The sequence below is a fragment of the Bos javanicus genome, chromosome 14 (assembly GCF_032452875.1).
Source record: "Bos javanicus breed banteng chromosome 14, ARS-OSU_banteng_1.0, whole genome shotgun sequence".
Classification (NCBI taxonomy): domain Eukaryota; kingdom Metazoa; phylum Chordata; class Mammalia; order Artiodactyla; family Bovidae; genus Bos; species Bos javanicus.
Genome location: NC_083881.1, coordinates 64,943,562 through 64,957,959, shown reverse-complemented (window position 1 = coordinate 64,957,959; position 14,398 = coordinate 64,943,562). Strand labels below are relative to the sequence as shown.

The 14,398-nt window shown below is 34.7% G+C and overlaps 1 protein-coding gene across 21 annotated transcripts in view; it reads left to right on the top strand.

Annotated features, from left to right (window-relative positions):
• The window catches only part of VPS13B (vacuolar protein sorting 13 homolog B), an 804,527-nt gene that overhangs the window by 426,712 nt on the left and 363,417 nt on the right, over positions 1–14,398 (top strand). For 15 of the 21 annotated variants that reach the window (XM_061438325.1, XM_061438316.1, XM_061438319.1 and 12 more), the window contains 2 exons: positions 11,186–11,357; positions 11,933–12,047. In XM_061438325.1, coding sequence (XP_061294309.1) covers positions 11,186–11,357; positions 11,933–12,047 — 287 coding nt within the window. Of the gene's footprint in view, positions 1–10,231; positions 10,474–11,185; positions 11,358–11,932; positions 12,048–13,867; positions 13,935–14,398 lie in introns of those variants that run through there. The other 6 variants (XM_061438321.1, XM_061438322.1, XM_061438324.1 and 3 more) reach the window with 2 other exon arrangements.

The window sequence follows — 14,398 nt, the reverse complement described above, 5'->3', positions numbered from 1 at the left end:
CTAGTAACCCAGTCTGTATAAAATAAAACTAATGAACATATGTTACAAATGCTAAATAAATACACTGGTATTCTTTTGATACTATGAGATTATGATTTTACGTCCCAATTAAGATTTTTATATCAAAGCTTTGTCTCTGGTAAAATATACAATGCAAAATTACCATTTAAACCATTTTTAAGTGTACTATTGTGTGACATTGAGTACATTCAGGTTGTTGTGCCACCATCACCATCAACTGTATCCAGAACTTTAAAAAAAATTTTCCCAACTGAAATGTGGTACGTATCAAACAACAACTGTTCATTTTATTAATTTTTTTAAATTTTTTTTAAATTTTATTTTATTTTTAAACTTTACATAATTGTATTAGTTTTGCCAAATACTGTTCATTTTTAACATTAAGTCTTCTGATTCATAAACATGGAGCATTTATATGTGCATTTATTTTCTCTTATTGGAGAAAGAAATGGCAACCCACTCCAGTATTCTTGCCTGGAGAATCCCAAGGACAGCGGAGCCTGGTGGGCTGCCCTCTATGGGCAGCCCAGAGTCGGACACGACTGAAGTGACTTAGCATTAGCATTATTTCTTTTAGCAATACTTTGTAGTCTTTCACTTCCTGGTTTATGCCTAAGTATTTTACTCTTTTTGATGCTATTATAAATAGAACTGTTTTATTCCTTTTCTGATACTCATTGTTATTGTATAAAAACACAGCTGACTTTTATGTTTGAGTTTGTATCTTGATGAGTTTATTAGTTTTAACAGTTTTTTTGTGGAATTTTTAGATTTTATACTTACAAGGTCATGTTGTTAATCAACAGAGATAATTCTGCTATTTCCTATCCAGTTTTGTTGTCTTTTACTTCTTTTTCATGCCTAATTACTCTGGCTAGGATTTTCAGTAATAATGTTGAATAAGTATTTCACCTAACTTTTTCAATATTAGGTAATATTTTTTAGGTTGAACATAATTTTCTCGGTTGATAATAATTCTGTGTGAAGGAAAACTTCTAGCAGGCTTCAGGTCTAACTGATTTTGTTCAAATAGCAAGAGATGTAATGAAAATTTGGCACTGTTGTTTTTTTCTATTTATGTGTTGTGCTTTTTATGCTATTTTTTTCATCTGAAATAAATGTTAAGTCAAACATTATGAGTTAGAGGTAATTTACCTCTCACTGAAAGGCTTTCATTAACTGAGAAGAAACAATGCTAAATGATGATTATATTGTTTCAATACCATCCCTACTTGATGTGGGGTATAAACTTTCCACTGTCACCCTATTACCTATTATCTTTTTTATCGTAGCATGACTATAATTTAAACAACCAGTACCAACTTTGTACCCGTGGTATAGAATAGCTTTGAAACTACTTAAAAGCTACTTAAAAGGTTCTTTTAATATGTGGATATTAAATGATTTAGAAAATCAACTCATTTTGACCAAATGAAATCTGATTTATTATGATACAGGGCATCAGATCAGATCAGATCAGTCGCTCAGTCGTGTCTGACTCTTTGCGACCCCATGAATCGCAGCACGCCAGGCCTCCCTGTCCATCACCAACTCCTGGAGCTTACTCAAACTCATGTCCATTGAGTCGCTGATGCCATCCAGCCATCTCATCCTCTGTCATCCCCTTCTCCTCCTGCCCCCAATCCCTCCCAGCATCAGGGCCTTTTAAAATGAGTCAGTTCTTCTCATCAGGATTGCCAGAGTATTGAAGTTTCAGCTTCAGGGTAAGTCCTTTCAGTGAATATTCAGGACTGGTTTCATTTAGGATTGACAGGTTGGATCTCCATGCTATCCAAGGGTCTCTCAAGAGTCTTCTCCAACACTGCAGTTCAAAAGCATCCATCCTTCGGCGCTCAGCTTTCTTTATAGTCCAACTCTCACATCCATACAAGACTACTGGAAAAACGAGAGCTTTGACTAGACAGACCTTTGTTGGCAAAGTAATGTCTCTGATTTTTAATATGCTATCTTGGTTGGTCATAGCTTTTCTTCGAAGGAGCAAGTGTCTTTTAATTTCATGGCTGCAGTCACCATCTGCAGTGATTTGGGAGCCCAGAAAAATAGTCTCTCACTGTTTCCACTGTTTCCCCGTCTATTTTCCATGAAATGATGGGACCAGATGCCATGATCTTAGTTTTCTGAATGGTGAGTTTTAAGCCAGGTTTTTCACTCTCCTCTTTCACTTTCGTCTACAGGCTCTTTAGTTCCTCTTCACTTTCTGCTATAAGGGTGGTATCATCTGCATATCTGAGGTTATTGATATTTTTCCCGGCAATCTTGATTCCAGCTTGTGCTTCATCCAGTCCAGCATTTTGCATGATGTACTCTGCATACAAGTTAAATAAGCAGGGTGACAATATACAGTCTTGATGCATTCGTTTCCTGATTTGAAACCAGTCTGTTGTTCCATGTCCAGTAAAATTCTTTTATATTATTTATCAAATCTTTTATCTGAATCTTGAGAGTTTAATCATACTGTTACATTTGTAATTCTTGCTCTTAGTAGACTGTTTCTCTATGTTTTTCGTGCTCTTCTATTCAGAGTTCTTCCACTAGTGGGACTTCATGAGACTCTTTCATAGTATTTGAGGGCCTGTTCCCCAATAGGGATTTCATGTATTTCCTTCTCTGAGGGACTCAAAAGGCCATCACTAACCTGAGACCCTTTAATTATTAACTTCTTAGTTGGATGTTTTTTGAAACTTTTTTGTAGTGTGAAGTCATGCCCTCAAACCTATGTGTAACCCAGAGTTGTGTTTAAAAAGTCTCAAAGGTAACTTTTTTCTACTACTTAGGCTAAGACAGATACTGCTTTTTGGGGGGGTTTGTTCTGTTGTTTTTTCTAGTTTCTTAAATTGGGTACTTAACTTAATTTGCTGTTATTTAGTTGCTAAGTCATGTCCATCTCTTTTTATGACTCACGGACTATAGCTTGTCATCCTCCTCTATCCATGGAATTTTCCAGGGAAGAATATACTGGAGTGGCTTGCATTTCCTTTTCCATAATATCTTCTTGACCCAGGGATCAAACTCATGTCTCCTGTATTGTTAGATGGAATCTACCACTGAGCCAGCAGGGAAACCCCAAAGCATGCATTGACCTTTACCATCAGATGAAATTAGTACTTTATCAATTAGGATTGATAATTTTTTTTTATCAACAAGGTTCTTATGTGGCACACTGGAACAAGTAATAATGAAGCAGTCTGGTTTTTGAAACTCATATTCATAATTGCCAAAGTTCATTTCCCAGATTAGTACTTTCACTCAGTTCTTTATACTTACTCATCTTAATGTAATGGACTCTTAGAAAAACATGGTTTCTCACAATTCAAGTTCCAAAAATACTGAACCAGCTGCTAAAGTCTTTCTTCCTTGAGTTGCCTTTTGTCAGAGAAACACCGAGATGGCAAGATGGAAAGGAGGATGGAAGGATGAAAGGAAGGGTAGAGGGGGGAAACGAGGGAAGGAAAAGAGACGGAAGGGTGGGAGAAAGGGAGGAAAGCAACAGGTTGGCTCCAGAAATACAACTGCAGTTCAGAACAGAGAAAGAGAGTTGCTAGAGAGAGTTAACATAACATAAATATACATGGTATAATGGGCATGTACATGAAGTTTTATATATACAAAATAATGCCCACTGTTCAAACTGGTTTTTTAAAAGAAAGTTGCCCAGGGCCATAAAAGGGCTATCATACTTCAAAACCTTTTTTTTCATTATTCTATAAAATAATCATGCTAATATAGATGCAGATACTTAATAGTGTTCAGCATTTTTTAAAAATTAAGCTTTTAATACTCAAGTCTTTTATCCTTAAAGAACTTTATAATATTGAATATTTAAATTGGAGGATGAACATGTACATACTCATAATACATAGGTGGACTGGGAAATTTAACCCATAACTTCATTATTGCTTCCCAGAGAAAATTCCTTATTACACAGAAGGGGGAGCAAATATTTGCTATATAACAAGTTATCCCTGGGACAGTAATTATTACCAGGGACCCAAAGTAAGACTTTACTTGTATACTTGAAAAACATACTTCAGTGTATTTCAGCTGGTTTAGGTTGTCAGAAATTTGTGTTCAGGAAGATGTTCAAAAACTATATAATCATCTTTTGAAATATTATGCCGTTTAGCTTGCAAAATCAGTTCAGTTCAGTCACTAAGTCATGTCGGACTCTTTGCGGCCCCATGGACTGCAACACGCCAGGCTTCCCTGTCCATCACCAACTCCCGGAGCTTGCTCAAACTCATGTCCATCGAGTCAGTGATGTCATCCAACCATCTCATCCTCTGGTGTCCCCTTCTCCTCCTGCCTTCAGTCTTTCCCAGCATCAGGGTCTTTTCCAGTGAGTCAGTTCTTTACATCAGGTGGCCAAAGTATTGGCGTTTCAGCTTCAGCATCAATCCTTCCAATGCATATTCATGACTGATTTCCTATAGGATTGACTGGTTGGACTCCTTACAGTCCAAGGGACTCTCAAGGGACTTCTCCAACACCCCAACAATAAAAAGTGCCTTTAAAAGTGCTAGTAGTTTGATAATTTGTTTTTAATGACAACCAAGCGGCACTGTGGTAAAGAATCCATCTGCTAACATCTCCAGGAGACACAGTGCATGCAGATTCGATCCCTGGATCAGAAAGATCTTCTGTGGAAGGAAATGGCCACCCACTCCAGTATTCCTGCCTGGACAATCCCATGGGCAGAAAAGCCTGGTGGCCTACAGTCCATCAAGCCGCCAAGAGTTGGGCACTACTGAGCGCACACACACACACAAAGCAAATATACATGCAGTACACAAATACATATTTGCATAGTTCCCTTATAAATACATAAACTATATTGGAAGCTGTCCTAATTATATAAAATGTTAATTTGAATCTGGCTTTTCAGTTTTTTCCATGAAAGTATAATAGGAAGGACAGCTATTATGAATAGGTATAGTTGGGAAGATCTTCTAGAGAAGGAAAAGGCAACCCACTGCAGTATTTCTGCCTGGAAATCCCATGGACAGAGGCACCTGATAGGCTAGTCCATCAGGTCGCAAAAGAGTGGAACACAACTTAGCAACTAAACAACAAACATTGTGTTGATGAAATTAAATCTCTCCAAGTAAGTTGTGATTTTGCTGCTGCTGCTAAGTCGCTTCAGTCATGTCTGACTCTGTGCGACCCCACAGACGGCAGCCCACCAGGCCCCGCCGTCCCTTGGATTCTCCAGGCAAGAACACTGGAGTGAGTTGCCATTTCCTCCTCCAGTGCATGAAAGTGAAAGTGAAGTCTCTCAGTCGTGTCTGACTCTTAGCGACCCCATGGACTGCAGCCTACCAGGCTCCTCCGTCCATGGGATTTTCCAGGCAAGAGTACTGGAGTGGGGTGCCATTGCCTTCTCCCAGTTGTGATTTTAGGCAAACCATTAAGCATTTTTTCATTTTTACTTTCTCTTATTTATTTATAATGTCTTTGAAATGTCATCTTTATCCACAGCATTTTAAAGAAACAATTTTGAAGCTTTAGAAAAATATAGAATGCTGAATAAATGCTAGAATATTGATTTTAGAGTTCAACAAAGGTAAAAATTGACAGATTAACCACTAATGTTGAAATCTTAGGGTCATGTAAAAATTTGAATTGTATTTTTTAATTGATTCTGGAATTAAAATTACTTCAGCAACCTAGATTTTTAAAAAAAATCCAGCATGATCTATATTGTATACCATGGTATATAGCCAATATTTTATAATAACTTTAAATGGAGTATAATCTATAAAATATTGAATCACTATATTGTATATCTGAAATTAATATAATATTATAAATCAACTGTACTCCAGTTATAAACATATATATTTCCAGAAAACAATCCATCATGAAGTGATTCATAGACTCCAGTAATTATTTAAAATGCATTTATTGTCAGTTAAATCCAAAGTGAAAATTTGGGCTAGGGCAAAAAAATGATTGATGGTGGTCTAAAGGTACAAATTTCCAGTTATAAAATAAATAAGCTATAGTGATGTAATGTGCACTATGGTAACTGTATTTAATAGTACCGTATTGAATTTTCAAAGTTATAGTTCTTAGAAGTTCTCATCACAAGAAAAATAATTTATGACTGTGAAAATGGATGATAACAGGATTTACTGTAGTCATTTCACAATGTATATGTAAATATAGAATCATTATGTTTTATACCTGAAACTTATATTATTATATGTCAGTATATATCCAAAACACAGAGAGAGAAGTTGTTTGGTATCAACTAATGTAGCAAAACTATTGTTAGTTTTTCAGTTATTTAAATGCAGGTAACCTAAGCAGTAATCTACCTCCAACTACTATTTTTGACAAACTTTTAAAAAGGAAGTTTAGTTTGAACTTTTTTACTCAAGTACTATTTTAAGAATGTCTCGTAGTTTTAAATTTCTTCCTCAAAATAAACTTATTTCATTAAATGTTTGTCTTTAAATGATTTTATCTTCAACATTTAGGATGAAAATGTTATTTAAAATGTAAAATTTCTAGCATTTTTAATGTCATCTACTTAATTGAATAAGGCGGTACGTATAGGAGGTTATTGGTTAGCCTTCGCATGTAAATCAGCACAATAGTTTGTTGTTTGAAACGCTTTTGTCGTTTCAAAATAATCATGCCAGAAGATGTCGCTAGCTCTTGCTGTCCTGTGTGACTCTTTGTGACCCCATAGACTGTAGCCTGCAAGGCTCCTCTGTCCATGGGATTTTCCAGGCAAGAATACTGGAATGGGTTGCCATTTCCTCCTCCAGGGGATCTTCTGACCCAAGGATTGAACCCATATCTTCTGCACTGCAGGTGGATTCTTTACCACTGAATCACTGGGGAAGTCCTAGAAGATGTCTTTAAGTTTTCAATTGTTGGCTTATTTTTTTTAATTCAAATAGTTTTATTATATAAATATAATCCATTAATCTGAGGTCACCTTATATTTGTTGTGCTTATTTATATTTCTGTATATTTACATTTCTAATTAATTATTTGCATTCCAAAAATATATAAAGTTTAAAAACACTAAGGTATTTCTGTCTAAGTAGGGTCAAAACTACTATTATTTTTAAAATATTTTGACTATAAAGAATTCACTATAAATGAATCTGGCTTAAAAAAGCTCACTCCTAACAATTGTTTGTATTAAGTAGAAGAGAAGTATTTGATTGTATGATCCTGTGATGATTTATACTTTAAATACTGAGCCATTCTTTTTATGTTGAAATGTTGATAAGGAGCAATATACTTTTCAGTGGATATAGTCCTAGCCTCCTGAATCCTGATCTGAGTGGTGGTCGAGGAACAAATATGAGTGACAGGCTTAAGTACTGAGCTTAAAACAGTTAATTTTTCCCACCCTTCACAGTGGAATGATGAGAGCATAGGTAGTGGAAACCACAGCAGGCCACTTGGTACTGTTGACTTAAGTACAAACAGCAGTGGAAGTGTATAGCCCTTTGGGAAGCTTTGTGACTGAACAAGAATGCTGGAGTTATTTTGATAAGAGAGCCGCAGTGTAGCCAAAAGTCTGATCATCCCTGAGCTCTGAAACAGGCCAAGGATGAAGAACTGAAGCGTTTGCTCTTCCAGATGAACAAAGATAAATTCAGTTAGCAAAATAAACTCAGTATTTTAGTCAATTTGCAACAAAATGGTGAAAGAATTGAACTGTATATTTTAAACCTTGGCATAAAGACCTGTGGGAAAATAGTCAGCATCTCCAATTCTGGCTCAATTTTTGCTGTACATTTAGAAATTGAACAGAAAATGAGTGCACAGACATATTTAACAATACCACACAAAATGTTATAAATCCAAAATGAAAACTGAAACTACATGAAGAAGGAGAGCAAAACTCTCTCTTAGGAGTGCTTGCTTATTGAATTTGAAGCCACAGTTTTCTTAGCGTTCCTGCTCAGTATACTTAGTAGTGTTAAAAATCAAGGTCTTGTTGATTTGAGATTTTTTTTTTTCCCCTGTAATTTCCATTCTTGAGGTTATAATGTTCTTCTGAGTGTTAGAGCGAGAATTTAATCTCTGAGTTCTTCTGCTCAAAGAACCAATTCATAGAGAAAGGCATACTGACTACATTATGTAGTCTTTTACTGAATTTGACTTTGTAAAATGTGTCTTTCTCTGGTATTAGTTTGTGCTTTTCATTAGATGTTGTGGTACTTTAGACAGCTAATGAAAAATCTTCATTTGTATATAGCTTCTCAAATTCTAGGAATTTCAATTTTAGTAGATTTAGGACCATTTATTTTTATTTTGGGGAAATAAAAATAAATTTATTTTTTATTTTTTTGGGGAAAACGTTTAGATGAAAACATTTGTATTTATTTTGGGGAAAATGTTTAGATGCAAACATCACCAGCAATGAGCAGTTTGCTTTTCTTGGTGTAATTGAACAAATAATGATTATACTGTTTTCAGGTGTTAAGACTATAATTTTCTGTCACACTGAATCACAGGACACTATTGCTTTGCTGTGCTTGGTGCCTAGTGAACATGTGCCTGTTGTTTTGTGAAAATCTTCTCTATTTGATCTCCTTTCGGAGATTCAAGGAAATTGAATTTTCTTCTGATTGAAAGTTGTTGTAGAACTGAGGTCAAGGGAAAAACTTCATATAGGATGCACTAATGATGCTAAAGCTGAAACTCCAGTACTTTGGCCACCTCATGTGAAGAGTTGACTCATTGGAAAAGACTCTGTTGCTGGGAGGGATTGGGGGCAGGAGGAGAAGGGGGCGACAGAGGATGAGATGGCTGGATGGCATCACTGACTCGATGGATGTGAGTCTGAGTGAACTCCGGGAGATGGTGATGGACAGGAAGGCCTGGTGTGCTGCGATTCATGGGGTTGCAAAGAGTCAGACACGACTGAGTGACTGAACTGAACTGTTAACCTGTGTAGAGGTCACGTCTTTGGTAACGAATATAGGGTCTTTGGTTTTGTAAGAAGTTTTACTTGTCTCTTCTCTTCAGTTCAGTTCAGTTCAACTCTTTGCGACCCCATGAATCGCAGCACGCCAGGCTTCCCTGTCCATCACCATGTCCCGGAGTTCACTCAAACTCATGTCCATCGAGTCAGTGATGCCATCCAGCCATCTCATCCTCTGTCGTCCCCTTCTCCTCCTGCCCCCAAGCCCTCCCAGCATCAGAGTCTTTTCCAATGAGTCAACTCTCCGTATGAGGTGGCCAAAGTACTGGAGTTTCAGCTTTAGCATCATTCCTTCCAAAGAAATCCCAGGGCTGATCTCCTTCAGAATGGACTGGTTGGATCTCCTTGCAGTCCAAGGGACTCTCAAGAGTCTTCTCCAACACTATAGTTCAAAAGCATCAATTCTTCTGCGCTCAGCTTTCTTCACAGTCCCTCTCGCATCCATACATAACCACTGGAAAAACCATAGCCTTGACTAAACGGACCTTTGTTGGCAAAGTAATGTCTCTGCTTTTCAATATGCTTAGGGGCTGTCTAATGCCTTGGCTAAGAGATTAGTGGCTTCTGCTCCAAAAAACTACCCATAAAAAAGAGTATTTTTGTATTGTCTTCTATTAAACGTTAAGGGATGTTTTGTGCTGATAGTTCACTACTCGTCATGAATCCTTAGCATTGGAAGTGAATATTTTTTTGACACTCAAAGCATCAACTAAGTGTTATAGATTCAATGTTTATGGCAAAGTAAATGTGCTGAAGTTATAAGTATGACAGAATGAGAAGGGCAAGAAGGTATAGCATACCAAATTCTATAGGATTGTATCGGTTTCTAAAGTAGTCCACTTGATGGTGATAATTGTACATGCTATTTGTGAATTATGCATTATATGCAATCACTTTTCTATCATGTTCTTATTTAATCATAATTGAGAAATAAATATCATTCTAATAACCATTTTGAAGTGGTGGGTAACAAATTCTGAGAGGTCAGATTACATGACTAGTGTCCGAAGTCTTTATCCTAGTACAGCATGTTGCCTGCCAAACTAAACTTAAGTGCATATAACGAGTATTTAAATATATATACGTCTTTAAGGAAGCATGCTATGGTGTATTTGATCAGTTCACAGAGAATGGGTTTAGGTTGTCAAGTTGTTTTGAATATTTTCAATGGATAGCAAGGTTGGGATTTAAAAATAAATCCTTAATTAGGTAATCCATGAGTAATCACTGTTTCAGGCACCATCTCTTCCTACCTTTGAGACTGAAGCTGTTTATCTTCAAACCAGGATTTATTTTCAGCTGTTGAAAAGATTAAAAAAACAAACAAACAAACAACAAAAAAAAACATCCAACAGACTTCTTCAGAAAGTTTGTTAGTACCAAAGTTAGGACCTTATACATAACTGGAATTCATTATGTATTTGTTGAATTGAATAAGCTTATGTTCTCTACCTCTAATTAAGAGACTTCTAACCACATAAGTCATTTAAAAAGTCTGGCATTGAATCTGCTAACTTTTAAAAGTCCTCTTACTATTAAACTATATGAGGCATGATGCATGCTTTGCTGTTTTTTAAATCATGCTAACTATGGTATATTTTTCTATGGTTGTTGTAGATTCATACATAAATGTGCCTTAGTAGGGTTAGACAGACATTTTAATGGCAAGATAGTAAATATTGTAGGCTTTGTGGATCGTAGCATCTCTAAAGCAACTACATATCTCTGCTAAACAGTAGTCATAGGCAATAGATAAATGAGTGATGTGACTGTGAGGTAGTTAAACTTTATTTCCAAAAATAGAGCCAGATTTGGCCCTTGGCTATAGCTATTCTATAAGAAAATACTCATTAGTATGATCCTAACTTGTTTAGAGGAACCTGGAATGGCATGCATGTACACTGAAACTATGAAAATGATATGATTAGTCTATGTTTATATTATTGGCATATATAAGCACTTAGGTGATTTGCATTATCATATATAAATTATAAGGAATAATTGCAGGTGGTAAATTTTTACTTATATTTATATGTATATAAATATTTTATAAATATGAATGTGTATTATTTAATATATAAATATAAACATTATTGTTTATTTATATTTACTTATATTTACTTAAATGGTAAATTTTTACTTATATTTATTCAAGTTAAAAACTATTGTTGTTGTTATTTCTTATCCCAGGGAGATTCTGTCCAAGCTGTTGATGATTCACCATTCTCAGATTCTGTTACCTTGGAACAGACTACAAGTAACATTGGTGGATCCAGTGGTCGTGTTAGTCTATGGATGCAGTGGGTGCTCCCCAAAATTACTGTAAAGCTCTTTGCTCCAGATCCTGACAATAAAGGCATAGGTATAGGGTTACTTTTCTACTCTACAGATAAAATATTAAACACTGTTTTTAGAAGAAATTGGAGACCTTGTTTTATTTAATCACTGTCATTTAAGTCAAACATCATTAGATCTAATTCAAGTGATTTCTGTTAGCAGTACTAACGTGGTGCCTATATTACCTCAGTTCTGTCTTGTTTGTATTAAAATTCACTCCAAAAGCCATGAGGTAATTTTTTTTTTTATTGTGGTAAAAGTCACCAATATAAAACATATTATTTTAACTGTATTTGTACTTTCTTCAGTGGTCATATCACTGAAAATATTGCAGAGATTGTTGACTGATATTAGATGTAATACTTCATACATTAACTGGTATTTCCCTTATTTTGAAATAAGTATCCTATCTTATTAATTTTGATGCATATATTAATATTAATTTTGTAGTTATTGTAAATTTTTATGTGGTTAGTGAACAGAAACTCTCAGTCCCTCTGTACATGTCAAGGATATATATGGCAACATTAAATGTAAAATTGAAAGTTTTTATGTTGATTGTGAGCCCTATACTAATTTAGTATTTGCTTCCTATTGCAGAACTTTGTATGGTCAGTGAACTAGAAGATCTCAGTGCTTCAATAGATGTCCAGGATGTGTACACTAAAGTGAAATGTAAAGTAGAAAGTTTCAATATTGATCACTATAGAAGCAGGTAAGTAATGAATAATGAATATGGGAAAAACTATTTTCTTTGACCAAAGTCTGTGAAAGAATTTTTATATTTTAATTTGGTTAGTTATTTTAAAAAATATTGTAGTAATTCCCAAAGATGGTTCTTAACAGATATATTAATTTTACTTAGTATCATTCATATATGGAATATAATAAAGTTTTATTTTATAAGAGGGCAAATCTGTTCCTAAGTATCTACCTTGTCATATTGAATGAAATAAGCTGCTTTTACTAATCACTTGACAGTTTGTTGTGCATGTTGTGTATTTGCTAAGATGCCTGGGACACAGCTAATGGCTTTGGGTTTTGCTGTGTACTCCTCATCCACTCCCTATACCATTATAGAAGTAGAGCAGCTTCTCATGTTCCTTACAACTTTGAGGACTTCCTAACTCACAGAAGATTAATGTACCTATGGTATTAATAGATGTTCCTATAACTATATTTTTCCTTTCTAATAAATTTCTACCAAAAGGAGATTATAAATAAGTATGATTTGTTTATAATATTGAATGATGGTAGTAAAAAAATAAAGTTTTAGATATTTTCATAAAGATACATATATAACAACTTATCATCAGTTTTTCCCAAATAAAAATACAGATGCCTTTGGGGTTATTTTGCTTTATAACACTACCCTGAAATGTTTTTTTTAATAATTGAAATATGATTTATATACTGTAAAACTCACATATAGTTTTTAAAAGCTGTTTTCTAAACAGCATCATATTTTCATTTTCATAGTATTTTGGCAAAGAAACAGCCTTAAAGTCCTTTTTTTTCCCGTTTTCATATTTATTCATCAACAATTAAGTGTCTGCAAAAGTACACATTTCTGTACCTTTATCAATGCATTATATACTCTAAAAACCAAAGTCTTTTATAAGAGATTTCTAATTCTACATTTAAACATTTGAGTTTTCATTCTTTATTATGTATATCATTTATGTAAATAACTCTCAACTCTGTCAAAGCCAAAAATTGTGTCAAAATTTCGATGGTAAAAATATTTTGCTGGGTATATATTAAGACCTGTTATAATAGTATTATTTTCCCAAGTGTATGATAATTGTTTCTGTTGGAATAACAGTGAATCAGTGATTGATTTTTGATAATGCAGTGGTTCAGTTCCTTTTGAATGGTATATCTCCATATCAAAATGATCCTAGCAAATATATGTGAATTTTATTTTATTGCTGAAATAATTTCTTGATTATGTGAATATTACAATTTATGTTGTAGATTATCAATGATTTTGCTGTTAATTTTATGTAAGTTTTAAATATTTAGATCGTTTATTCATTCTTTTAATCAAACTGTTTATTAAGTGTATATTATATCCCAAGCACTATGCTAAGCACTAGGGATATAGTGTTCAACAAAAATAGACATAAACCATACCCTTATGGACCTTAGAGTCACATGTGCTTGTGCTTAGTTGCTCAGTCATGTCCGACTCTTTGCGACACCATGATCTGTAGTCCGCCAGGCTCCTCTGTCCATGGGATTCTCCAGGCAAGAGTACTGGAGTCTAAGCCACAAGGGGAGCCCAGAGTCACATGAATGAGATAGAAAAATAACCTTGGTAAATATATAATTTACCATTAAGACAGTTGCTCTCTGCAGAACTACCAGGGTGTGGTGCTAATGTGAATTGTTCTATTGATTGCTTTGTCAGTTTCACGTTTTAGTTCGGTGTAGTACTGTTTACATCATAACGACTTGAAATAGTTGTATATGCTCAATTTCTTAACTCAGAAAAATTGAAGAGAACAGATAAGGTGAACTTATGTTTTCCAGGCCAGGGGAAGGTTGGCAGTCAGGACATTTTGAAGGAGTATTTCTACAGTGCAAAGAAAAACCTGTGGTGAGACTCATTTAGTAATTATGACTTTTTAAAAATATATTATAAACTGTTTATCTTTGTTCTTTCATGCAGTGGGGCTAATGGTTACAAGAATTAGAGCTCAGCAAATTCTTTTTGACCTATTCTTACAAAATTACATTACAAAGTAAAACTATTCCTTTAAGTTGCTTTTGTTTTGTAACCATTTTCCTGTTATAGCAATTAAGTAAATTTTTAATAAGATCAAGGTAGGATTGCTTTTATTAATATACTTTGTCATTAATGTGTTAGTATTTTGATCTTCTAGAAGTTTTTCCTAAGTTTTTCCATAAGTGAGTTCATGTTGGATTGTCCTTTATTATAAATTAAAAGTAGTCATTTACACTAAAAGCAACAATTTTTTGTTTACTTCCATTAACAATGCTTTTGCAGAAGATGGTGCAGACAGAGGCCATACCTAGCAGTGGCTCAAACCTAAACCTTTG